Here is a 27,389-nt window from a genome sequence, read left to right on the forward strand (position 1 = left end):
TTATTGTCTTTAGTGGGGTCATTACCATCCCTGGAAAGACATGGAGCAGTGGTTCTCAATGTGGCCCTCTGAACTGAAAAGGAACCTGTTAAGAATGTAGGTTATCAGGCTCAAACACAGTCCTTCTAAATAAAAGTCTGGAGGTGTGGAAGGTGGAGCAGAAATCTGTGTTTAAAGAAGCCCTCCAGGTAGTTGTAATGTAGTCAAGTTCAAGAATTATTGGTCTACCTCTGCAGATTCACCTGTAGACCTTATGTGACCCCAAAATCAATCACTTTGAAAGGAGAACTAGACAGGGACCAGCAGATGGTGTAATGGCTATGTCGCTGGACTCCGATGTAGTTGACCACAGTTCGAGTCCCAGATCCAGTGGCTTAAACTCACACCGGGCACGTGTTCATGCGTACGCATGTGTGCCCAAGATCCTGAGGAGAATGGAGAAGGGATTGCAGTGTGGCCATCCCCTCGGGGGGGTGATTTCTCACTGTCTCTTTCTGGCAAGCACATGCACTCTATAGCAAAAACCGCTCCAAAAAAGGTGGGGGGGACTAGACAAAGATGGAAATTCAGCCAAACATTTGTCCTTGTGGCAAAAAAAAAATAATAAAGTGTTTTGAGTGAACTCTATGAGGTCTACATGTCCCAGTACAGGTCCCTTCTTATGCCAAGGGAAGTAAGAACTCAACATATGCTCATTAATATTGGGCAGAAACAGGCTGGCCCTGGGTGCCTGTAGCCAAAGAGAAGTCTAGTCCCTACAGGGAGGCAGCCATCCATCCGGGGATGGTACCTAAACTTGGGATCCTGACTCCCACTACCTCCCTTCTATTTCCTGTTTGCTTATTCAAGGTCCCAACTCTGTTAGACTCTCCAGACCTATCTTTTTGTGACTCAGTCCAGGGTATGTATAACTATGAAGTCAGGCTCTTTGAACTTGGTAGTTGCATGAACTTTTTGTATCATAATTTTCCCCACCTGTGAAGTGAAAATAATAGTACTTGAGATTAAATTAGATGCAATATAAAATAACATTAAGCAATTTCTAATTATTCCAACCAGTAATAGATTTCAGAATCTTGTTACAAAATGTAAGAACAGATATGTGAAGATAATTTTGAAATTTCCTAGATAAGAATGAGGTCTGCAAGTTATCCAAAATATCTGCTAATAAAATCTTTCTCTGAATGTGTTCTGGGAGGAAAAGGCCAGACCTAGAACTAGTTATGGTAGCATGGGAGAGAAACACAGGACATTTGAAAACATTTCATCAACTATCTTAGCTATTTTGTCCTTTCTATTCAGTCCTCTTTTACAAGGGGGAGAGAAATAAACTGTTAATCTTTTCTAGGCAACCAGAGGAGCTAATGCACACCCAGATTGCTGGGTGGCAACAAAAAACTACCCCACTTTCCCCACCCCCAGCACCATGGAGGTGGGCCTCACTGCAATCATTTCTCCATTTTGTCCTCCTTTTGCATTTTGGGTGTGCATACACACAAGTCCAGCATGTGTTTCAAGCCACAGGGTCTGGAGAGTACTCAAACCATGCAGTTAGCCATGTAGGAATCCAGCCTCAACCATACCACCAGCTAGCCCTAATCATTTCCTTTTTTCAGTGTTTGGTTTTGGGGTTTGTTTTTGTTTTGCCAGACATGCACACACAGGAAAAACCCCTCAGTGGGGCCCAGTCCCAGTGCAATTCTTTCTCTCCATCCTGTCAGGATCCTCGGCATCCATGCACATGCTCAGTGCTTTCATTTTGATTTTTTGTTTTTGCCTTAGGGCATGTACGTACGCTCACCAAAGAGACTGTGAGAAGGAAAGTGATGGCCACACTGCAGTCCCTTCTCATGAGATTTTGGGCACATATGTACACATGTGCGTCTGGCATGATTCTTCAGCCGCCAGGTCCAGGACTCAAACCATGATCAGCCATGTGGGAGCCCAGCACCCTAACCACCACACTACCTGTTGCCCACCTCCTCCCTGCATTTTTCAAGCCACCAGGGTCCAGCTCCCTCTATACAACACGTAATTGCTGTGCTGCAAGGCCAGGGTGACTGCTTTTCTACTTTGCATGAATTTGCCTTCATATATGTAGTCATAAAATTAGTCATCCTTCTGTGTGTGGTATCCAACTCGGCAAGTTGTCGATGTTTATCCATGTTGTAGCATCAATGACAATTCCATTTCTTCTAATGGCTGAATAATACTCCATTGTGTGCATATGCTACATGGTTTATCCATCCACTGGTTGATTGCACCTCTTGGCTATTGTAAATACGATATGGACATGGTTGTATCAGTAACTGAGTCCCTTTTCAGGTTTTTGGGTTATATGCCAGGAAACAATACTATTGGATTATACGTGCTATGGTCTGAATGTCCCCCAGAATGTGTATGTTGGAACAAATGTGATATTGGGAGGTGGGGCCTTCAGGAAGTGATAAGGTCATGAGGACTCCTTCATGATGATTTAGTGGCCTGAAAAAAGGGCCCAGGGGAATTAGCGAGCTCCTTTATGTCCTTCCATCTCTTTTGCCATGAAATCATATGCACAGCAACAAGACACTATCTTGGAAACAGACCTGACCCTCAACAGATACTAAACCTACTGGGACCTTGATCTTCTCAGCCTCCAGAACCGTGGGAAATAATTTGTTCCTTACAAATTACCAAGGCTCAGGAATTTTGTTATAGCAGCACAAACAAGACAGTATAATTGTATGTTTAACTTTTTCAGTCACTGCTGAACTTTTTCCACCATGGCTGCATCATTTAATGTTTCCACCGGCAATACACCAAAGTTCCAATTTCTCCACATCTTTGGAAACAATAAGTTTATTCACAATAACAAGCAGGTGCGCCAGAAACAGAGAAGCACCCTTGACAGGGTCTGGTCACACCACTTGCCCCTCATCTATCTAGCTCATCAGGATACTAGGTGCACAAAGAATATTTCAAGCTAACTGGGCCAGGGGTCAATAACTAGTTTTTGCTGCAGTGTGTGTGCACGCATCAGAGAGGAATAATTTCCCAGAGGAAATGGCCATGCCATAATCCCTTCTCCATTCTCTTCTCAGGGTTTTGGGCACACACATGCCTGGCAAGATTTTCACATTGCGTTTTCTGACTCAAACTGCAATTAGCCATGTGCCATCCAGCCATCTTAACCTCCATGCCATTTGCTGGCCCAATGAAGTATTTTGATTCATATTTCCCTAATGACTAGTGACACTGACCATCTTTAGCATTTTTATTTCTTCCATGAGCAAGAAAAAGGCACAGAGCCAAGTTCCCAACCAGGTCACACAAATCCACCCCTACTCTCAGCCAAATCACTGGCACACGTTCATCAGGTATGCTCAAGGAGACCCCAGGACACGAACCCAGGACCTTTCCCATGTGGTCCAGTTACATTACCACTGCACCACCACCTGAAAAATGTTAGCCAGAGATGTTCTGTAACACAATCAGCTGGGTATTTTCCATTGAAACAGTTAAAATTCTAAGTTAGTAGGCCTAGGGGTGAGGCCTTGGATCTGTGTAAATAATATTCCACACTATACATAGTCTTTCCTTAAAAAATTGCTAGAGTGTACATGCACTCTCCAGATAAAGAAAGATGGAGAGGGAGAAAGCATACCCTCCCTCAATCCCTTCTCCATTTCTCTATCCTGCCTGGACTGGGGGCATAACATGCCCCCCAGTGTTTCCCAAGTTACAGAGCAGGGATTCAAACTGTCCAGTCAGCCATGTGAGATTTGGTGCCCTTAACCACTAGGCCACGGGGGCTGGCCCTAAAACACATCTAGTAGTTGTAACTAAAGCCTTAATTGCATTGCCATGAACTGTATCAGACAGGGATCTTTAGGTCACTTGAAAATTGCATACAGTGAAACATGCTACCATTTTAAGTGACTGTTCGTAAAATGTTTAACACTGTTGATAAATCTGTGACTACTAAGGTGTCCTGACTGAAAAATATTAAAGCATACTGGAAATTTTTGTTAAAATAAGCGGGGTGGGGGGGTACACCAAAAGCAACCATGTTGTCAGGTAATAAATTATGGAAGATAAAGGGGCTGAGAGGATTTTCCTTTATGAACTACTGAAATAAGGTAAAAACTATCATTAAGGGACTGATAGCCACAATGTTAATTTTGCCAATTCCCTTTCTGAATCCAGAGTTTAACTGGGATTATTAGATGTAAGCATCAAGTAGGATTTTTTTTTTTTCCTTTCATGAGAAAGGGCATGGGGCATGGGGAGAGACAAGCACCCTCAGTTGGGTCCCATGCCACAATCCCACCCCCAACTCCAAGCCAGGGAACAAACTCACAGCCCTCCATATGGTTCTAGCTTCATTACAGCAGAAAGTTAACTGCTGTATTATCTAGCTGACCCAAGTAGTGTTTTGTTTTTAGTTTTATCTTTTTGTTATTTAACTTTTTTATCATTACTATTTTCATTTTGACCAGAGAGAGAAGAGGGAAAGGGATAGTAAACCGCCAGGTTCAGGACTTGAACCATGGTTGGCCATGTGGGAGTCCAGCGCCTTTAAGCAGCTTACCACCTGCCAGCCCCTTGTTTTTACAATTTGTTTTTCATCAAAGGATGCATGTGCTTGCTAGAGACTGAGGGAGAAAGCACCCTCAATGGGGCATGGTCATGTCACAATCCCTTGTTTCTCCATCCTGTCCAGACTTTGAACATGCACACATACATGCCTTGCCAAGCTTTTCAAGCTATTGGAACAAGGATTTGAACTGAACTATTGCCCATGTGGGATTTGGCTCTCTTAACCACTAGGCCCTGGGCCAGCTCTTTTGTTCTTAAATGAAGAAACAAGTTAAAATTCACATTATTTTTTAGCCAAAATGAAAAGCTATACTTGAACCCTTATCCCTATGAAAATTTGTATCCAGCAGTTTAAAAAAAGAAATCAAGACTACATTTATTATCCAGTATGATTATTTATGGCCCAACACTTCTGATTTTATTAACACTGTGCATCCTCTGTATTTTAAAAAAAGAGGGAAAAAAAGGGGGGGGGGAGCAAAACAGGAAGGAAATATTAAAAGGATCTGAATAGTCACAATGGCCAAACCAGCAAGTGGCAATTATATCAGGGCCAGCCCTTGGACAATTTTGTGATAAAAGCTCTACTTTAAAATATCGTAGCAGCTATTTTGAAAAAGATGTTTGTTTTATGCCATAGTGCACACACACTCACCAGAGACAGAGGGAAACTGAAAAATCACACCCCAGGGAGTATGGCCCACACCAGTCCCTTCTTCACTCTCCTCCGATTTCGAGCACGCACGCAGATGTGTTTCTCAGCGTGTTTCTCAAGCGGCCAGGTCCCAGATTGGAATCACACAAACATGCGGGATTAGTCTCTTCAACCAACATGCCACCAGCTGACCCAGCAATTGATATCATTTTAAAACAGCTGTATTCACTCTTCTATGTCTTGATCCTACTCTTGTCCATTCTAATGCATCGATCATAGACTGGCCTCCAGGTATGTTTAGTTTAAGGCAGGCTTTTTATTATTTTATTTAACTTAATATATTTATTTATTTAAATTTGACTGGGGGGCTGGGGGAAAGAGAGTGAGAAAGCAAGCCACGAGGTCCAGGATTTAGAGCACGGTCAGACATGTAGGAACCCAGTGCCTTTAACCACCATCACCATGCCACCTGCCGGCCCTACAGCAGTTTCTTTTTAACAGGATAAATTCAAGTTAAAGAGTACAACATGTAGGAACAGCAGATGGCGTAGCAGTTATGTGACTGGACTCCCACATGGCTGACAGTGGTTTGAGTCCCAGACCAATATCACAAAGGGTGGCATGTTTGTGTGTGCACACATGTGTACATGCCTAAGATCCCCGGAGAAAGGATCGCAGCATGAATATCCCCACTGGGGGGTGATTTCTCACTGTCTCTGTCTCTCTCTGGTGAGCACATGTGCCCTAAGGTTAAAAACCTTAAGAGTACAAAATATGGCGCCAGCAGGTAGAGGGATGGTTAAGGCTCTGGACTCCCACATGGTCTACCCTGGTTTAAATCCTAAACCCAGGGGCTTGAAAAATCACACTAGGCACATGCATGCATGTGCCCAAAATCTCAAAGAGAATAGAGAAGTGACTACAGGGTGGCCATTCCCTTGGGTGTGTGTGTCGGAAAGATTGTGTGTGTGGGGGGGGAGGATTTCTCACTTTCCCTCTCCACCAGTCTCTCTCGCAAGTACGTGTGCTACATCAAAAAAAACTTAAAAAAAAAAAAAAAAAAAGACCAGTCACACAGCAAATTAATGCTCCGCAATACTGAGGCCATATGAGAAGGTCCCAGGCACGTATCCTGAGGTCTCCCTGGGCATACACTAATGTGCCCATGTTCCTGACTGATTAATATTGAATGTGAATCACAGTATAAAGAACCTTTTAGGAGTGCCTGTCTCCTCTCATGGGATAAATAAATGGAATGTAAAAGAATGAAGAGAGGCCAAGAATATGAAGATTTAAAAGAAATACAAATAGCTAAATATTATAATGTCAACAACCTTGGGCCAGCAGGTGGCATAGACAGGCGGCTGGATCCCACATGGCCAACTTCATGGTTTGAGACCTGGACCTGGAGGCTAGAGAATCACTCCAGACACGTGTATATACATGCACAAAATCCCATGAAGAGACTGGAGAAGGGATTGTGCCATGACCATCCCCCCAGGGGTGATTTATTTCTCTCCCCAGTGAGTGCACACTCCCTATAACAAAAACGTTAAAAAGTCATATTATTAGCTGTCAAACATACACAAAATTTGCTGGCTTTATTTGCTTAAAGTAATAAAATACAAAGTTACAGCAAAATGAGAAATTCTTCACATTTCTAAGTATCCACTGGAATCCCTCCAGAAAGCAATGATAAAAGCATCAAGACGCTAAAAAAGAAATGTTAAGAATATAATCAAAACATACAACAATGGTGTAAATGCTCAGATGATCACTGTGTGGTAAGAGGGTTACATAATAACATGATCCTAATAGTTTTCGAAATGTTTAAAAGCATACCATAAAGGATATCTCTAAATGGATGATAAGATTACAGCTCTAGGGGCCGGCAGGTGGTATGGTGGTTCAGGCACAGTACTCCCATATGCCTGACCACAGCTGAGTCCCAGACCTGGCAGCTTGCTTTCTCACTTTCCTTCTTTCATCCTCGCTCTGGTCAAATTTAAAAAACAGTAACAATAATAAAACACTGGGTCATCAGAAAAAGCATGATGCATTTTTACACAGAAAAATATGTCATGGCTTTTATGAACCAATAAACCAATTTTCAAAGTTAATTATTAGTTTTATTTTTCTTTTAAATTAAGTTTGCCATAGGGCATGATGTATGCTCACCAGAGATGGGGGGTATGTGTAGGGGCACAGTTAGAAAGCAAGCCACCCGATCCCAGACTCGAATCACAATTGGCCATGTGGGAATCCAGTGCCATAACCACCATGCCACCTGCTGGTCCCAAACAAACAATAATTCTTATAATAAAAAAAAGTTACAGGTCTATTGTGTATGCTTCTGTGATTTCCAAAAATCTATGAAATGGGAGCTGTGGTTTTTTTTTTTCCTTATAGAGAGATTTTTGCTATACTGCATGTGTGCTCACCAGAGAAAGAGAAAGCAAAAAATCACCCCCCTACCCCCCGGAGAGATGGCCACAATCCATTCTCCTCTTGGGATTCTCGGCACGCATGCACGCATGCACAGATGCCCAGCATGAGCTTCCAGACACCAGGTTCAGGACTCAAACCACGTTCAGCTACATGGGAGTCCAGTGACGTCACCATGATACCATCTACTGGTCTCGATGAGTACTAGGTTTTAAAATCAGGAAACATTCAAAAGTATACTAAAACCACGTCAACATATACACCTAATGATAAATAAAGGCTTTTCTAAACGCACCTGCTAACAAATATAGACATGGATAGAAACTGGTGGTTGAACATGTTCGCTTTCACCTCAAAAATGGCTATATAAGCACATGTGAAAACCAGTTCAGAAAAAAATAGCACATGTGTGAGGAAGAGATTATACAATTTTCTTACCTGAAAATAAACTTTTAAAAAGTAAACTCTATTATCCACAGCTGGTGGTAGAGTAAGGGGAAAGTCCAAATTAATTCCTACTTACTTTTCTACCCTTAAGGTACCCATAAAAACCACAGAAAATAAAATTATCTTGGGCCATGGAGAAAGCACTTTCAAAATCACATGCCTCAAGGTAATCAGTACCAGCTAACTGTATGGTACTAAAGGCATTAACAGTTAATAGCCAACATTTGGCCCTTATTATATGCAAATCACTGTTCTAGATAACTTATCTGTAACCTCTTAACCTACTGAAGCACCTGGTTTCCTAATTTTACAAGTTAGGAAACCAGCTTGAGGTCAAACAGGTAAGTCAGGTAGGGCCAATACTGGTACCTTCGTGTGAAGGTCTGGCTCCTAACCACTAGGATATGAAATACAAAATTATTAGTATTCAATTAATTACATGTAATACATACAAAATTAGTTCACTTTTTCTTTAAGGGAGAGAGGTGGGTCAGCACATCAGTCATTCTGCCAGAGTCATGAGAATTTAAATGTAGGCAACAGTGAGAAAAACAACATTGTGTAGTCCAGAAGCCACACCCCAGTCTTCTGAGTTTTGGGGTAAAACGACACTTCAGAATGACAGGACACTGCTCTCTTCTATACAGTAACAATTTTTCACAGACCTGGTATCTTATCAAACATAAAAGCTAAAGCAGACACATTAAGATTTTAAATTTGCCAGATATTCTTTTAATGAGAATTATAAAAGACCAAAAACATATTTTTTGCAAACTGCCTTTTTTTAAACAAATGATTTACCTTTAATTACAAATATTGTGTATGACGATGCCTTCTTTCATAAAACCAATAAATACAAGAACAAATTTTAGACATGTGATTTGTTCAAGAATTTTGAAAAAGGGAAAAAGCCTGATTTTTTTTTTCAGTGTTTATAAAAACCAGTATTCCCTAACCTTTCAGAGAGTAAGTTTGGTGGTATGACTCAAAGAGAAACAGAGTAAAAGAAAGAAATAAACAAACAAGAGAGACCATCTCAAAGGTGCTTTTAAGTAGCTTCTGATCATTTTTCTGATGTTACCTTTGCCTTCTGGAACTCATATCTTCACAAAATCGCTGAATTTAAAATATTTCTAAGGAACTGATTAATGGGAAAGAAAGTACGTATTGAACACACAAACTTTAACATAAACGATTAGGCATTATCAAAAAGACACTAACTTTTTAAAGGTACAAAAAAAGAAAAAAACCTGAATTACAGAAAAGAAAGTCAAATTTATTTAATGAAAAACTAGAATTAATAAAAATTAGCAAATACACACACCCAAAAAAACCCCACACAGCAGCACTACGTATTGACTCACAGAGGGGAAAAGCAGTGGTCCAAGACCACTCAAGATGGCTTGTCAGTTAAAGGAAAAAACTCAAACGCACGCACGCGCGCACACACGCACGCCAAAACAAAACGAAACGAAACGAAATGACATTTTCCAACAATACAATCAATCTACAACAAACACAAAATTCAGAATTATTTTACAATGCTTTTCTTTCTTAATACAAAAGATGCCCATCTTGGGTGTATATATATATATTTTTTTTTTTCAGTGGTTTACTGTTGACTTATTTTTAAATATATTAGTGTTACTACATGCAACTGTTTCCTGTATTTAACAGCCTTTCTCTTTATTTACCTTCATGTGTCTAGCTTCCACCTACCAAAAGTTTCAGGGTGGCAGGCAGATGGGTGCCTTATTTTCTGTGAAATTGAATGCAACAGTTTTAAACACTGGCCAGAAAATGTTTGATTGCCATTTCAACACATGGAAATAGTTACATTGATGCCTAAATTGCCATTTTCTGCAAAAAGCTGTGCAATGCTGGTGTCAAAGACTAGGCAGTCACTATTCATAATGGCTGTTGCAATTCCCTCATGAATAGATCGAGGAGTCGCTTCCCAAGTCAATCGCCGCCTATGACCATTTAGCTCAAGTCGATAAGCAAAATTTTCAGCTTGCTTGCGTGTTCCTATCAGCTGTACAATTGCAAAGAACTGCTGGTGACCATCATATTTTTCCTGTTTCTCCAAGACTAACATGAAGTGAAAGCCAAAACAGGACTGCATCATCACCCAGTCAACAGCACCAGGAAGATTAATGTCTGTAGCAAGGAAAACTATATCCTCTCCCTGTAGGGTTGTAATGGACTTATGCTGATGCATGAGATGGGGCATTACAGCATCCAAAGAGCCTTGCCATTTACAGGAAGCACCAGGACACGGACAGGAATAAGGCCTAAACTCACAGAGCTCTTCATGGTCTGCTTTCTCTGTGTGTGGCAGAGTTATTTCACATCCAGAAGAGGCATATTTACAAGGGAAAAGTACTGAATTGGCCACTTTCTCCATAGCCAAGTTGCGAATGGATCCCAATGGGCCCCGGCAAGTTGGACAACACGTGAGCTTTGGGCGACAGTTGCTACAAACAAGATGGCCACTCTGACACTGAAGAATGGGTGGTAACACATAGTCAAAGCAGACCGGACACTCAAAAAGACTCGCCAAGTCATTGTTGGATGCAGTTGTGCCAGTCAGGGCAGGCACCCTCTGGGATGGTGGACACTTTGAGGTACCAGTAGGTAATGCTGTAGCAGTCTGACGGCTCATTTCTGGAATAAAAAAATAAATATATAAATACTTCTAAAAATTCAAGAGAAAAATAATTACAACTATAAAACTTTATAAATAATATTTACATGACAGAAATACTTTTTAAGTTTCATGCAAAACTTACTGAGCAAAAGGATAAAGGGAAATAGGGCTAAAAACAAATTACACAAAAATGAAATAAATTATACTAGATATACATCTTGATTAGAAGTTGCACAATGATCAGCCCTCTTTCAAAATGTTCTGGAACACATTTAGAATTTCTTTTTTAAAAAAAATGCTAAAAATCACTTTTGAATGAACTGTATAGAAACTGAACGATATACAACTAAGGGACACTATACGTTGATTAAGTTCAATCACATAGTTTTCTTTTCCCTTTTAGGATTCCCTTACTCCTGTGTTTCTGATTCTGAGTCAACTAACTGTGGATAGCTCCAGAGAATTACAGTTAAATCCTCTATACAGCTGACTTGAACAATGCAGGACACACACACTAAAAGGCACCAACCCATCTCTCAATAAAAAATCTACTACATATAGAGACCAGCAGATGATGTAATGGTTACATCACTGGATTCCCATAGTCCACTGCAGTTTGAGTCCCAGACTCAGCAGCTTAAAACTTATACCAGGCATGTGTGTGTGGATGCCCCATATCCCAAGAAGGGATTGTTGTGTGACCATCCCTCCAGGGGGTAATTTCTCGCTGTCTCTATTTCTCTGTCTCTCCAGCGAGTGCACATGCCCTATAGCAAAACCCTCTCTTAAAAAAGAACAAAAAAATATGTATAGCTCTCGCCCCCCCCCAACTTAACTAAGACCCTGTTGTCCCAGAAAATTTATCAACACTGATTTTGTACATGTACTATACAGTGATTCTCATAATAAAGCTAGGAAAAAGAAAATATTACTAGGAAAATACACTTACAATAAATACTGCACTGAATTTTCAAAATAACAGTTAAGTCTTCCCCCAAAATATTATCATCAGCTAAGTATTAATCTTGTTTCCTACTAATCAGTGCCCACCCCTGAAGAGTGTGGGAGAAATAGAGGGCCATCCTCAAGTAAGTTTTTAGTCTGGAATCTAGAAAAAGAACATATATTCCATAACATAAAACAAATATAAAAGAGGGAGGAGAGTTTACAAAAAGTAATAATAACCTGATACCCAACATTGTTGGGTAGGGGACTGAGTCAACAGATAAGGAATTCCCTGTACCTTGGAGTCTGAAATACTCATCAGCATAGTAGTAAAACTAACAGATAAATGTCATCTGAAAGAAATGACCAACATACAAAACATCACCTTTTCCCAGGGATCTACCTTTGCTGGGATTCACCAGGCCACTATATCTTGGGGCTGACATAAATCTCTCAGTTTTCCCCTCTGGGAGATAATTTCTTACTTTCCCTTTCTGTCTCTCTCCAGCAAGTACATGCACCCTATAGCCAAAAGAAAAAAACGTATACTGATGTACATATTTCTACAAAACTTGAGCCATATTTCTACAAAAGTAAAGCTTCACATTTAATGTTTTCTCTAAATCATTATTCTACTGCCCCCCCCCAAAAAAAAAAACAAAAACAAACAAACAAAAAAAACCAACCTTTCAAGAAATAATGCTAGTTACCAATATGACTAAATAAATGTGATTTGGACTCTAGATTACTCAAGTGGGCATTAACATTGACAGCCTTAAGTGGGAACTAAGGGTGCAAGAAATAAAAATAGTAAGTTTATGTAAAAGTCAAGTAGAAACAAAGTTAACAGAATTCCATGTGGCTCAAGTGGGACTTAGAAGCACATCAATCTGAAGCCCAGGGTAACCCAGGTGTTCTGCCCCCAGACAATAGAACTATAAAGAAGCTCTCTCCTGCAATCCTGAGTAGATTCTTTGTGCTTACGATTTTGTCACCTGTAAAACGGGGCTTTCCAGTGCCAAACACTGCCTGCACAAGTGTATACTATTTCGTGGTCCATTTTATACTGCTCTTTAAGCAAGCAAAATAATTTGAAAGCAGTTCCTTGGGCACCACCAATGCCTTTGGAATCACTAAACCAAAACAGCTAATACTATCAAAGGGCAGAAAACTCAGCTGGTATTTAACATAATAAAGCTGAGGCAAGAAAACCTCAATTTCGTGACCTAGCATAGCAGACTGATTATACGTTTATCAATAGTACAGTTCAGGCTCATGTCACAATATATCTTTATTGTTTTCCACACGTTCTAGAAAGCACATTTTAATTCCTATTCAATTGTGAAAAGCAAGTGAAATGCTGCCAAAGATCCAAAGGTAGAACCCAGTTCCATCTTCGAGAGCAATTGTTTTTATTGATAAAATTACCCATATGTGAAGACTCATTATAATGCTTTGTACAATAAATAGCATCAAATTACACAAAGCAAAATCACTTGTATTTAGAGTGAAAATTACAAAATAACTGTATTCTGAGAATTGTAGCACATACTATCAATCTATAACAGATCTGGTAACAATCTGGCAGACTTCACAGGTGTGCACATAGGGCCTGGTGCTTACAAGGGCCCATATTTGGTTTAAAATTCTGCTGTTGATCTCCTAAAATTTGTTTTAAATGATATTATATTGACAAGTAATAATTGTAATAATTTTGATAAATCCCAGTTCCATCCTGAAACAGAAAAGAAATCTCAGCATATAACAGCCCTGACGTAGAAACCAAGAACAACTCTACAGAAGTCATGACTTAACCTGAGGTTTGACTGAAACAGAAAAAACTACGGCAGCCCAAAGGAAACATCACTGCGAACTTTGGAAAAGGCTGAAATTATGCCGTAGCCACTGCCTCAACATAAGTCAGATTCCACAGACTTACAGCTGCCCCAACCCAGTCTCTTAATGTCAATACCTTTTCTCTTCCTCGTCCTAGCCGCTGGTAAACATGTGCGCAAGACTCCTCTCCAAGAGTACAGAAAAGGTAGGGTAGGCTTTCCCGTCATGAGAAATCAGGCAGTACATTGCGTTTCCCCAACAATCTGTAGCAAAGACCCCCTCCTTGACACCTTCTGTTTATAAGCACTGAAGACTAAAATTCGTGTTTGAGGTCAGGCTCCAAACATCCATTTACTCCTTGAAAGCTTCGGCTACAGAGTTAAGTCTTCCCGTCCCCAGGAGGGGACCACACCTCCCAGTGAGTTCAAAATCGCCTGCGTCTCCAAAAATGGGAGCCATGGCTGAGCTGTCCTCCGCTGTGCCCTAAGCATTCCCTGTTTCTCAAGTTTGTTTTCCCCAGATATACTGGCTAGGCTCCCGCCAAGCCTCGGTGAAGACAAGGATGAGTTTCTTGTGCAGGATCTGGAGCTACTGCAGGGATCCGCCCGCCAGGAGAGCCATTTGGAGCCCAGGGTTGGGGCTTGGGCCGCAGCAGAGAAAGCCAGCTCCAACGCAGAGCAAGCGCCAGGGCCCGCCCAGGGCGCGGCTGCCCGGCTGCTTCGCGCAGGGAGGGCGGGGCCGCACCCACAAGCCCCGCCCCAGCCCGCCCAAGGCAGCTCCAGGGCTCCCAGCAGGCCCCAGCAGCTCTGACACAGCACCATCCAGACCTCGATACTGCCAGGCCCCCACACTCTCCCATGACACCGTGCCCTCCTCAGCATTTCCACTAGTTTAAATTTAGGTCGAAACATACCACTTTTGTAGATCAAAATGGTCGAACACGGGCAATTTCTCACAGTTTCAATCTAAGAGCTGTACGAGAATGTATGAGAAAACAGTGTATGAAAAATGTGTGGCCAGAAAAAGTGCTCTTCTCCACACACATTATACACTCTAGATAAACCGTGTGAGTGCTGTCTTTACAGAGTAAAAGCATTCTCCCTAACTCATTCAGAAACTATTGATATTTACTGCACATCAAATACCTCAGTTCAAACTCACTTCTCCACTTCTTGTCAGTACCATATTTTAAACTCCCACTCTCCCTACAAAAAGACTTTGCAGCGAGAGTAGTAAACACACTTAAACCACATTAAACTCCTACTTCAACCTCCAAACTCAGATTATATTACCTCCTCACTCTGGGAAAGCCATTTTAAATGTCCTCATTAAATTTAGAGTAGCTTGTTTTGTTTTGAAACAAGCATTACCCTTGCCCCAGTAAAGTCCTGGACCTCAGATTTGCATTGCATCAGCTAGGGCATTCAGAAGTTTAACCTGTTATTACATCATTTTTGGACAGCCATTAAAGAGATCATGGCTAGTAGTAAGCAGTGAACCCAATTCAGTGAACTGCAGATTACTCACATTTGGCAACAAATTTTAACTCCAGTCATTTCCCTAGCCTCCTTAATATGTGTGTTAAACCACCTCAACCTCGTATTGACATTTTGCTACACAAAACATCATTAGGAACAAAAACACTACTGAAAATAGTCCCACAGACAAATACAAATTACTACTACCTATATTTTGATTTTCTAATACCCATTCATTCTAGAGGTCTTAGGTTTCTACAGAGGACTTTATTTAATCAAAAATATTTGTACAGATTTAAAAAACAGTGCATAAACAATGGGGTGACTGATTATCCTAAAGTAAAAGATACTTCACTGTTTGCCCAACCCCCCAAAGGACTGTACAGGGCCTTATGGCACAGTCTAAAAACCATTAATCTATGGACAAACCCTTCAATTTAACTATTGAGTCAGGACAGTAAAAGTGGAAATGTTTGGAGTTATTACACTTGGGCTCAAACCTAGCCTTCACCACTTAAATCAGCTGTAAAACTCAAATGGCTTTTGCCTGGATTAAGTAAAATAGGTAACTCATACAGATCAGACAGTAGTACATATTCCAGGTTATTTAAATATTCCCTAAGACAAGAGTTGCTTGTTTGAGGTCATCAACTATTGTAAAGAATCTACACATTGTAGATTGCAGATGCTTTAAAAGATGCTATAAGCATCTCATAGTGCCCAAACACACCTACCAAAGATCAAGCACTATTTAAATTTTAACACAATAAACTGTAATTCTCAGTTCTTTGATAGGTACTTACTTACATTAGCTTGACAAGAGCTGAAATTTTCAAAAAAAAAACATTTTAAAAAAGCCAAAATCCAAAACTAGCAAAAATTCTAAACTCAGCAAGACTACACTGCAAGGGGATGTCAAAAGATTTGTGGAAATCTGAAATTAAAGTGCAAGTTTATTTTGGTACAAAAAAAAAACAGTAAATCCACACGAAGTTTTGTTTTTGTTTTGTATTGTTTAGAATAAACATTTTCCATGAAGACTCCTTCCACTACACTACACCTTCAAAAGCTTACATATTGGGAACCAGCAGTTAGCGTAATGGCTATGTCACTGGACTCCCACGTAGTCAACCAAGGTTCGTGTCCCAGACCCAGTGGCTTAAAACTCACGCCGGGCGCGTGTGCGTGTGTGCCCAAGATCCCAAGAGGAGAATGGAGGAGAAGGGATTGCGGCGTGACCATTTCCCCTGCAGGGTGATTTCTCACTTTCTGTCTCTATATCTCTCTCTGTCTGTCTGGCAAGCGCACGCGCCCTATAGTGAAAACCTCTCCAAAAAAAAAAAAAAAGCTTAGATATTTCAGGCCCAGTTTGGTAAAAGTTTTAAGTAGAGGTCAATCTAAATCAAAATTTTACAGACTCAACCTTTAATGTTGTCTTACTACTTTCAGAGCATTGAACTATTTCTTTGCTGCATTAACATACTGAAGAGTGGAAGAAAATAGACTTCAACTTTAGTAGCCATTCCATGTGACAACCTTTGTTTCCTTTTATAAATATTAACAAACATTTGTTCATGTCTGGTTCAAGCCCATACCCAAAGGCTTGAAAAACATGGAGACTCTATTAATGTGTGCCCAAAACCCTAAATTTAAAAACGAAATATGGGGCCAGCAGGTGGCATGGTGGTTGAGGTGCTGGACTCCCACATGGCGGACTGTGATTCAAGTCCTGCACCAGAGGCTTGAAACTCACATCAGGTATGTGTGCATGCAAGCTCCAAATCCCCCAAGAATGGATAGCAGCGTGGCTATCCTCTAAGGGGGTGACTTCTTTCTCTCTCTGTCTCTGGGTCTTCATGAGCACATGCACCCTATAGCAAAAATCTCTTTTAAAAATAAAAACAAAGGGGCCGAAGGTTAGGCATGATGTTTGGGGGCTGGCCTCCCATCAGGCTGACCGCAATCGAGTCCCAGGCCTGGCAGCCTGCTTTCTCACTTTCTCTCTCTCTCTCTGGTCAAATAAAAAACTAATAATGATGAATACATTTTTAAAATTTTAAGCAGTTTTTGCCTAAGAGTATATGCGCTTGTCAGAAAGAAAGACAAAGACAGTCAGAAGAAAAGTGAGAAATCATCCCCAGGGGAGACGGCCATGCTGCAATCCCTTCTCCATTCTCCTCCCCAGGATCTTGGGCACATACACGCACACACATACCTGATTTTCAAGCCACCAGGACCAGGACTCTAATTCGGGTCAGCTCTGTGAGAGTCCAGGGACAAAACCACACCACCACCTACTGGCCCCAATACTTTAAAACTTACTCGCTTCTCACATTGGTAAAATGGATTAAAAAAAAAAAAAAAGAAGATGGGCCTCCTTAAAAATTCAACAGCTTGGGCGTGCCGGTAGCATGGTGATTAAGGAAGCTGGATACCATACGTCCAAATGTTGGTTCAAGTTCAGACCCAGAGGCTTGAAAAACACAGGGCATATGTGCATATGTGCCCAAAATCCTGAGAGGAGAAAGAAAGAGAATGTGGCATGGCCATTCTCCCCTGGGCAAGGCTTTCTCACTACTCACCCCCTCTTCTGTCTCTCTCCAGGGAGCATAAATGCCTAATAGTGAACTTAATATTGATTTATTTATTTATTTATAATTATAATATATATATTTTATTATGATATATGTATTTATGTGAGGAGGACAACAAATTAAGCAGCATTTTCTATTCTCCAGAACTGTTGGCAAGGCAATGAGTAATTTCTTTTTTACTTATATGATTTTCCCAGAAGCTCCATTTTATCCTTAAAATGACTCTGAAAACCAGTTATAGAAAAGAGATTTTTGGGTCACTGGAAAATTTACAATTTTTACAGAGCAAATTTACAAATTTTCTATGGAAAAATGTGTCATGACTTTTTCAACAACCCAATAGTAAGAATGATGATCTGACATAGGAAAAGGACCCAATAGGAAGCTGCTGTTTTCAAAAATCCAGGGGCCACCAGGTGGTGTAGTGGTTACAGTGCTAAATTACCACATGGTGGACTGCTGTTCAAGTCCAGACTGGAGGCTTGAAACTTGCACTGGGCACATGCGTGTGCATGCCCAAAATTCCAAAAGGATAATGGAAGAGAAGGGATTGTGGAATGGCCATCCTCTCCGGGGGTGATTTCTCACTTTTTGTCTCTGTCTCTCCGGTGAGCCCTATAGCAAAAATCTTTCCTCCCCCCACCCCCACCCAAAAAAAAAAAAAAAATCCAAGGTGACAAAGGTGACACAGTACATGAAGAGGAAATGCAAACCCTAATTCAATGTGTAAAAAGCAAAATACAGTTGTTGCTTTACTTCCTTAACCACTGCATTCTGAGGATTCCACCCCTGCTACAAATAATACATAATCAAATCAAATTCTACCAATCAATAAACAAAATGGTAAGTAGGAATGAGATGTCTATGACATGTTTAAGAGGAGTCATCAAAAATATAAGAATTAAACTATTTTGTAGTCAGTCTACCTTAAAATAGTAGAAATCTAAAAACCTAGAGTTAAGGGCTCATTAAAAGAAGCAGTTATAGGGGTTGTCAGGTGGCATGGTGGTTGGGGCGCTGGACTCCCACATGGCTGACCACAGTTCAAGTCCTGGACCTGGAGGCTTGCTTTCCTACTTTCCCTTTCTCTGATCAAATTAAACTAATAATAATGATGATAATAAATGAAATACATCTTTAAAAAAAAAAAAAAGAGCAGCAGTTATAGTTCCTGGACTGTATTGCAGTTCCCAAACTTCACTGGGTTTACAAATCTAGGAACATTGTTAAAATGCTGCTTCTGATTTAGTAGGTCTGAAGCTGGGCCTGAGAATCTACAATTTAATAAGCTTCACAATGTGGCTAATGTTGCTGGCCCACACTGACTAGCCAAGTCTAGAGAACCAACCAAATAAGAAAAAATCAGAATGTAGTACCTCAGAAGTCAAACATGGGGATTTAAGAAGGATGTATAAAAATTATCATGTATGAAGGAACAGCAGTTGGTGTAATGGCTATGTCGCTGGACTCTGATGTAGTTGACCATGGTTTGAGTCCCGGACCCGTTGGCTTAAACTCACGCTGTGTGCGTGTGCGCCCAAGATCCCGAGAGGAGTATGGAGTAGAGACTGCGGCATGGCCATCCACCTTGGGGAGTGATTTCTTACTTTCTGTCTCTGTTTCTCTGTCTTTCTGGCAAGCACACATGCCCTATAGCAAAAACCTCTCCCCCCCCAAAAAAAAAAGTCATGTATGTGATTATTAGAATTATTCTTTTCAAAAATATTCTTCAGAGAATTTGTATTATTCCTGTAATAGGTGGAGTAAGGAAAACAGCAATAAACAGACTTGCTCAACAATCTAAGAACTCATATATAGTACCCAGAAACCCTTAAGAAAACTGCTTGATAAAGGCATTTAGAAATAGTGACACTGTTAAAAGAGATTAGTCTGTAACTCTAAAGACAGAACACTAAACTGTAGGCATTATAATTACAAAATAGAATGTAAATATAAACTTTTTTTTAATTTATTTCCTTTATTTATTACAATTTGACCAGAGAGGAACAGAGGGAGAGAAAGTGAGAAAGCAAACCACCAGGTTCGGGACTCGAACCGTGGTTAGCCATGTGGGAGTCCAGTGCCCTTAAACACCATGCCACCTGCTGGCCCCCATAGAATGTAAATATAAACTCTTAAATGCTCAAAGTGATAACTGTCTTTTATCTGTTAATGAATGACTGAACTAGCCTCCCATGGGTGCTAGTTGGCCTGGAAAGCAAACCCTCCATTAAAGGGTTTGAACTTCCAGGACCAGTAGGTAGGTAGTAAGGTGATAAAAGCAATGGACCTCCCCCCCCCCACATGGTCAACTGTGTTTCAAGTCCCAGACCTGGTGGCTTGCTTTCCCATTTTCCCTCTCTCTCTGGTGAGCTCAAGTCTCCTACAGCAAATTTTAAAACAATTAGTAATGAAAATAACAAATAAAATTAAATAATTCTTTTAAAAGGGGTGGGGGGGGGACCTGAACTTCCAGTTCTACCCCCAAGCCCACTTCTAGGGAAGAAAAAAGCGGAAGAGTGAGTAGATAAAGGCTAAGATTTGAACAGTGAATTCTGAGCCCCGGAAGCCAATACTGAAACAAAGTAAAATTAACTTCCATTCTCACTAATAAAGGGTTGGCCCAAACCTATAAAGCATCTAGCAGAAGTGTACCAGATACAGTCCTCAATGGTTTCCATATGCTCTCATTTAACCTTCTCAATAAACCCTGCAAGCCAGACATTTTTCTCCACCTTACAAAAAATAGTTTTCAAAGATAAAGTAAATGCTTCAGACCACAGAACTAATAAGAGGTGGAAGGTGGCACTATCTCATTAGGGAAGACTTCAAAGTAGTATGGGTGGCCAACAGCATCTAGACTAAGGAAACAAACATATCGGAAATTTTAGACTTATAAGAAATTCTAGCCAACTCTCTCATTTTCAGAAGAAAAATACAAGGTTGTCTGAAAAGCTGTGACACATTTTTGCATAGAAAAACACGCCATGACCTAATGATACACTTCCTAGATAAAATGCAATTTAAATAATGTTCTTTTATCAGCCTTGGGCAGCACTTACCTAGGCTTTGATATTATCATTTCCTAGAGCCTCTTTCCTGTTTAAAGAATTATTTTATTTTATTTATGGTTTATGTATTTTCTAATTCAATGTGAAATTTTAATCTTTTCTAACAAGAGGATTCAAAATAGGAAAAAAGTAAATAATTTTAACTAAACTATCTTTTACATTTTCCTCCCCAGATCAGAGGGGATACCTAATATAGCCAGGGAGGAACAAGAATGTATTAAGTCCTAAATAAGAGTTAGTAACAAAAGTCCCTTCTTTAGAGAGTCCTTACAGAATCATAAACTACAACCACACTTTTTATGTCTTCATTTGTTTTCTCTCCCAACCCCCACCAACTTTACACTTCAATAGCAGTTCTCAGACTTTAGGGTATCAAAAAATCTTTACACCAGAGGTTGTGGGCAAATGATAGCCCACAGGCTAGCATCCTACTTTTGTAAACAGCTTGATCCTAGCTCAGTTATACCCACTTATTTACATATCAATGGTTTCAAGTTACCAGCAGAGGTTAATTCCTAAACCCTTTAAATTTATCCTGGCCCTTTAAAAAGTTTGCCTTCACAGGTTAACTTTTTTTTTCTTTTTTTTTTTTTTCCTTTTGGTAAGATTTTTTGCTATAGGTCCTAGGTGCTCCCAGGAGACAGAACAGAGAGGGAGAATGAGAAATCACCCTCCTTCACCCCTCAGGGAGATGAATGACCCTGGCACAATCTCCTTACTAAACCTCTTCTCTGCTCTCCTGGGATTTCAGGCAGGCATGCACATACGTGCCCGGTAAAAAAGCCATCTGGTCTGGGACTCTAGCAATGCTGTGGGCTATGGTGGGATTCAGTGTCTTAACCACCACCACCCAGTGACACTGGTTAACATTTTTTTCCTTTTTAGATTAAGAAGAGTGTCAGTGTTTTGTATTTGGGTAAATACCTTAATGTCTGACTTAAAAATTAAGAGACCATATTTTGCTCACCTTTAGCACCTAGGACAGTACCTACTCCAGCTGAGGTCCAAAAAATTTGTAGGAGGAAAATAACACCAAGGGTATGAAGGATTCCTACTAGAAGGAACAACATATACACAACTAGAACACACTCATGCTGCAAGTAGAATATATTTGTTGCTTGAAATGACCTTAATTCACAATTGAAATGTACAATTCACTTTAAAAATAACACTATGATGAAATAACTATCATTAGCATATTTTTTTAAAAATAGGGTATAATTCCAAAAGTGACTAAGTTGCAAACTCATGAACTCCTAGACAATAATTTCATTTTAGTAACATACCCCCAAGAAATGAAGCACCAGCATACACATACGCACACACAAACTCTGAATTTTTGCTGGAATTAGAAGCATAAACCTGAATTCATATTTAGCTCTTACTAGTTATGCTTATACTGTGCAAAATTACAATTTCCTGGGTTTCAAGTTTCTCATTTGTGAAATGACACAACTATCACAAAAGACATTACATTAACTGATGTAAAGTAAGATAAATTTCATCCCCATTTTACAGAAGAGGAAGTCTAAGACTGGAAGTTAAAAATAAGAATAGACATAATGGAGTTTTTCTGAGCAAAACTGCATCATGACTTTCCCAACAAACCCCCCCCCCAAAAAAAGGACCAGAATATACTAATATGTATACTAATTTTCCTCATACTGAGACTGATTTCTCAAGTTGACATTTCTCTATAAAAATATCTTCCCACTTTTAATAATGTAAACAGTATAAGCACATTCTGAATCATGTAAGTTCACCTGCTAACTACATACTTAAATGCCAACAGTCACCTGGGCTCAAAGTTGGTACTTCAGTACTCCAATTATGACATGCTAGAGAAAAAGCCAAGCTGGATCTATTAGACACATGATATTTTGTGTGAAGCAAAGCCCAAATGACAGGATTTTCACTGAAGCACTTACATGTTAGTGCATAAATACATCATAACACAGTGGCCACATGATACAGAACAACCTAGGTATGCTTAACTCAAAAAGAACTGGCACAGTAATAGTCCATTCCTGAACCATAAGTCAATCTCATAAGTGTTTCAAGACTTAAATTTAGCAGACAGTATCCAACAACTTAGTAAATCAATAATTTAAATTTCAATGGTTTTGTGGTTTTGCTGGTATTGAACTTTCAAGTTTTGAACTGTCAGCAACATATGAGAGTGGACAGATAGCTTAGCTCCTGCTTAAAAAACTTTGTTCACTTTGCCTTTGCACACTCTAGGTTTTCCTATTTCATCAGTCACCCTTTGATTCCTGCTCTTCTCCCAAATTTCTGAAATTGGGATTGCCTATGGTCGTCTTCTTATCAATCCCGGTGAGTGGTGATCTCATCTAGTCTTGTAACCTTAAATTCCATCAACATGGAAATTTTTATCTCCATCTCAGATTAAACAAGGAAAAAAACCCTCCAGATCTTCCTGAACTCCAGACTTAGACATCCAATTGCCTACTAGAAACTCCTACGGGAGATGGCCAGAGCTGTACTCATCCTCTAGCCATAGTCTTTCCCTGTTTTCAACTGGTGGATGTTCCATCCTTCCAGCAACTCAGATCAAAAGCCTTGAAGTCATCCTTGCACGATGCTGCTCTTTCACATTACATATCAAAAACAACCAGGGCAATCTTTTTGTCCATCCTTTAAAAATATATTCAGAATTTGACCACTTCCCACCTCTATCAGCACCATGTAATCATATTAACCATTATCCCTTACCTGGATTGCTACAACATCCTTCTAACCAGTCTATTTCCATCCTAGTCTTCCACCGTCAGTCCCTAATATTCTGAGCATAACTACCACATTAATACAGGTCAAACTTTTATCACATTTTGTCCTCTGCTCTATACCTTCCACTGGCTATCCATCTCAGAGAAAACCCTAAAACTAGTGCATAAAACTTTAAACAAGGTAACCAGCAGTTAGCATAATGGCTATGTCGCTGGACTCCCACGTAGTCGACCGCGGTTCATGTCACGGACCCGGTGGCTTAAAACTCATGCCAGGCGCGTGTGCATGCGTGCCCAAGATCCCGAGGGGAGAATGGAGGAGAAGGGATTGTGGCGTGACCATCCCCCCTGGGGGGTGATTTCTCACTTTCTGTCTCTATGTCTGTCTGATGCGAGCGCATGCGCCCTATAGCAAAAATCTCTCAAAAAAAAAAAAAAAAAAAAAACCCTTAAAAAATACAATGATATGCTCTTACTACTCTTAAACTTTGCCTCCCACTTCTTCCCCCACTACCTACTTCCCTGGCCTCCTGTTCTGTGGCAATCCTAGGTTATCTTTCAAGATTCTATCTGAAAATATTTTTCTCCCTGGATATCCACGTGGCTAACACCTCTCAAAGGTTTATTTACATGTTACCTTTCAATAAGGCCTAGCCTGTCACTCTATTTAAATTATCAATAATTGTGACCAGCCAGCGGTATGGTGCTTAAGGTAGCTGGATTCCACATGGCTGAATTCACAGTTCAATTTTTGGACCCAGGCGCTTAAGAAACACACTGGGCACATGTGCATGCACGACCAGGGTCCTAAAAGGTGGAAGAAACAAAGGGGAGGGGAGGGGATTGTGGCATTACCATGTACCACTGGGGGTGTTTTTGCTGTCTTTCACATGCATGCACCCTCCAGTAGTTCAATAAAAAAAAAAGTCATGGTCCATACAACAGAATAGCATGTTGCTTTTTTAAAAATCCTAAAGAAGATGGACCCAGGGCCAGCCCTTACTATACATTCGGAGCTGGATCCTACATGGCTGACTTGATTTGGAATACTGACCCTGTTGGCTTAAAAGTCACACAGGGCACATGTATGTCTGCCCAAAATCATGACGGGAGAACTGGGGGCAAGGGATTATGGCATGACAATGAACCATCAAGGGGTGCATCTCTCTGATGGGCACATATGCCCTCTGGTTAAAAAAAAAAAAATGAACCCCTACCTACTAACATCTAAGAACCAACTGTTCAACTGGATGGAGGGGAAAAAGGTCACAAAATATATAGATTACAATTCCATTTACATTAAAGCAAAAAATGGATAAGTGGATAAACACAATAGTAAACCTATCTATATATAAGTAGCATGTAATGGGACAGAAATAATACTGGAAGGGCAACCAACGTGCAGAATGTGGTTTAAAGGAGAAAGGTGCAGGATTAAGAGAGGTAGATGAAATTTAGAACCAGAAACCAGAGAATGGCACCGAGTAGCAAGGACTATAAAACACAAAGACTGTAAACACAAATGTCATCATTTGGAATTACACAATACGAACATATATAACTAGTGACAGGTGGTAATCATTTAATGGGAAAATATCTAAAAGGATTTAATTTGGACCAAAGAAATTAAATTATCTATAGCTGACTCCAAAAAAGTAAAACACCAACTACACCTAAATGTCTATAATGGTTACTTTTCAATAATCAGATTATAAATGATCATGAGAGAGGGCATATTTCTGTATTTCTCAATTGTCCCATAAAACAAACTATGCTGGTATTAAAAATTTTAAAAAAGATTACTGGGACCAGCAGTTAGCATAATGGCTGTGTCGCTGGACTCCCATGTAGTCAACCACTGTGCGAGTCCTGGATCCGGTGGCTTAAACTCATGCTGGGCGCGTGTGTGTGAATGCCCAAGATCGCAAGAGGAGAATGTAGAAGGGATTGGCTCATGGCCATCCCCCCTGGGGCGGGGGTTGACATCTAGCTTTCTGACTCTGTCCCTCTATCTCTGCCTTTCTGGCGAGCGAAGACGCCCTATAGCAAAAACTTCTACCAAAAAAAAAAAAAGATTAATTTTTTACTGTGTATTGCAACATGTTCCCACACTTTCCTGCTAATGAATTGCTGGTGACTTCTACACAAAACGAAACAGAAATCAAGAGCTGATTTTGTCCACTGCTTTCACTTTTTCTTCTTGGATTCTTTTTTTCTTAAAACACGTTACATAAGATGGATACTTACAAGTTAAGTATTAAAAACCAGATTATGTAACTTTATAAACACAGATTTTATACTTCCAAAATCTTAAAGTTAGCATTGTAAAAAGTAAGTTAAAAAGAGACCAGAAGAAGGCATAATGGTTACGTAGGTGGATTCCCATAGAGTCGGCCAGGCGGCTTAAAACTCATTCCGGCACTCACGTGAGCATGTGTGCCCAAAATCCCAAGAGGAGAATGGGGACTGTGGTGTGACCATCCCCCCGGGGGGGGATATTTCACTTTCTCTCTCTTCCTCTCTCTCTCTCCAACAAGCACATGCACCCTATAGAAAAAAATATATATCTCTTAAAAAAGTTAATAAAATTTACTTGATGGCCCCCCATCTAACTCAAGAGAATACAGCCTACAGAAACTAATTCATGGCATGTCGGACCCAGCCACCTTCCCTGCCTTAACCACGCCACCACCAGCTGTCCTACTCACATCTATTTTGACAATGCATCTAAAACTATCTCTAACAAAGCTACAAGGACCCTTGACAAGTATTTTAAATTACCCACCAAGTCTAAGCTCTGGTCAAATTCAAAGGAGCAAAAGAAGTGACATACAAATTAAGGGAAACCTGCAAAAATTTTAACAATTTGAGGAGTACTTCATTTAGTTAAGCCAATAACTAAGGCACTCACTCTAAAGTAGAATCCTTGCAGAGAAGCTAGTGTACACTTATGTTCATTATGTTTCACTATACCAAACCATAGCAAGCTAAGCTTTGTCAATGTGATAGTAACTAATTATAACAAGTACAGTAATACTGCCTATAAAATTCAAGTCTAGTATTAAATACTTGTAATTTTTTTAATTGCCAGAAGGCATATGCACTCACCCAAGCAAAATAGTGGGGGAAAGTACCCCAAGAGGGTATAGTCACATCACAAGCCCTTCTCCATTCCTCCATCTTGTCAGGATTTGGGCCACACATATGCAGGTGCCCAGTGTTTTCTTTCTTTCTTTCTTTCTTTCTTTCTTTCTTTCTTTCTTTCTTTCTTTCTTTTTTTTTTTTTTTTTGGTAATTTGGTCTTCTATTATGTAGTTTTTGAGAGGCTTAATACTTTCACTATCAACTAGTTCTCTTAATTAGTTATTTTATTTTGAATTTAAGAATTCCAGTCTCAGGGCCAGGAAGTGGCATTGCTGGTTAGAGCACTGGACTCCCAGATGGCCAACCACAGTTCGAATCTTGAACCTGGTAGCTTGCTTTCTCACTTTCCCCCTCTCTCTCACTGGTCAAATTAAAATAAATGAATAAAGTTAGATAAAATAATTCTATGAAAAAAAAAATTCCAGCCTCCTCCCACATAAGCACATCCTATAAAGGTAATTTTGTTTTGCATATTACATTCACTAATAGAACAGCTCAACAGAAAAGTCAGCCATTCCTATAAACAGTTCTCAATTAAAATTATGAGAAAACTTAAGAACTAATTACTTATACCCTCCTTTTCCTTCAAAAAGTTACAACAATAACAATAATAGCTACAAGGTATTGAGCTTCATGTGTTAAAAGCTTAAACGTATCATTCCACTGAATCCTTATAGTAGTCCTATGAAGCAGGTCCTACAGCTAGCCCAATTTCCACAGAAGAAAATGAGGCTTAGAGAAGTATCTTCTCTGAGACCACAGGGCTAGGAAACTGTGGAGCCAATTGCACTCAGGC

At 40.1% G+C, this 27,389-nt stretch overlaps 1 protein-coding gene across 9 annotated transcripts in view; it reads right to left on the reverse strand.

Moving 5' to 3' along the window:
- Positions 1-8,837: 8,837 nt before the first annotated feature.
- Positions 8,838-27,389, reverse strand: part of SIAH1 (siah E3 ubiquitin protein ligase 1) — a 43,843-nt gene continuing 25,291 nt past the window's right edge. For 6 of the 9 annotated variants that reach the window (XM_006155243.3, XM_006155240.3, XM_014590417.2 and 3 more), the window contains one exon: positions 8,838-10,795. In XM_006155243.3, the coding sequence (XP_006155305.1) occupies positions 9,945-10,793 (849 nt within the window). In that variant the 5' untranslated portion in view covers positions 10,794-10,795 and the 3' untranslated portion in view covers positions 8,838-9,944. Of the gene's footprint in view, positions 10,796-12,126; positions 12,990-13,695; positions 14,429-14,472; positions 15,565-27,389 lie in introns of those variants that run through there. The other 3 variants (XM_006155249.3, XM_006155238.3, XM_006155239.3) reach the window with 3 other exon arrangements.

This window comes from Tupaia chinensis, unplaced genomic scaffold (assembly GCF_000334495.1).
Source record: "Tupaia chinensis unplaced genomic scaffold, TupChi_1.0 Scaffold000439_1, whole genome shotgun sequence".
NCBI classification, from domain to species: domain Eukaryota; kingdom Metazoa; phylum Chordata; class Mammalia; order Scandentia; family Tupaiidae; genus Tupaia; species Tupaia belangeri.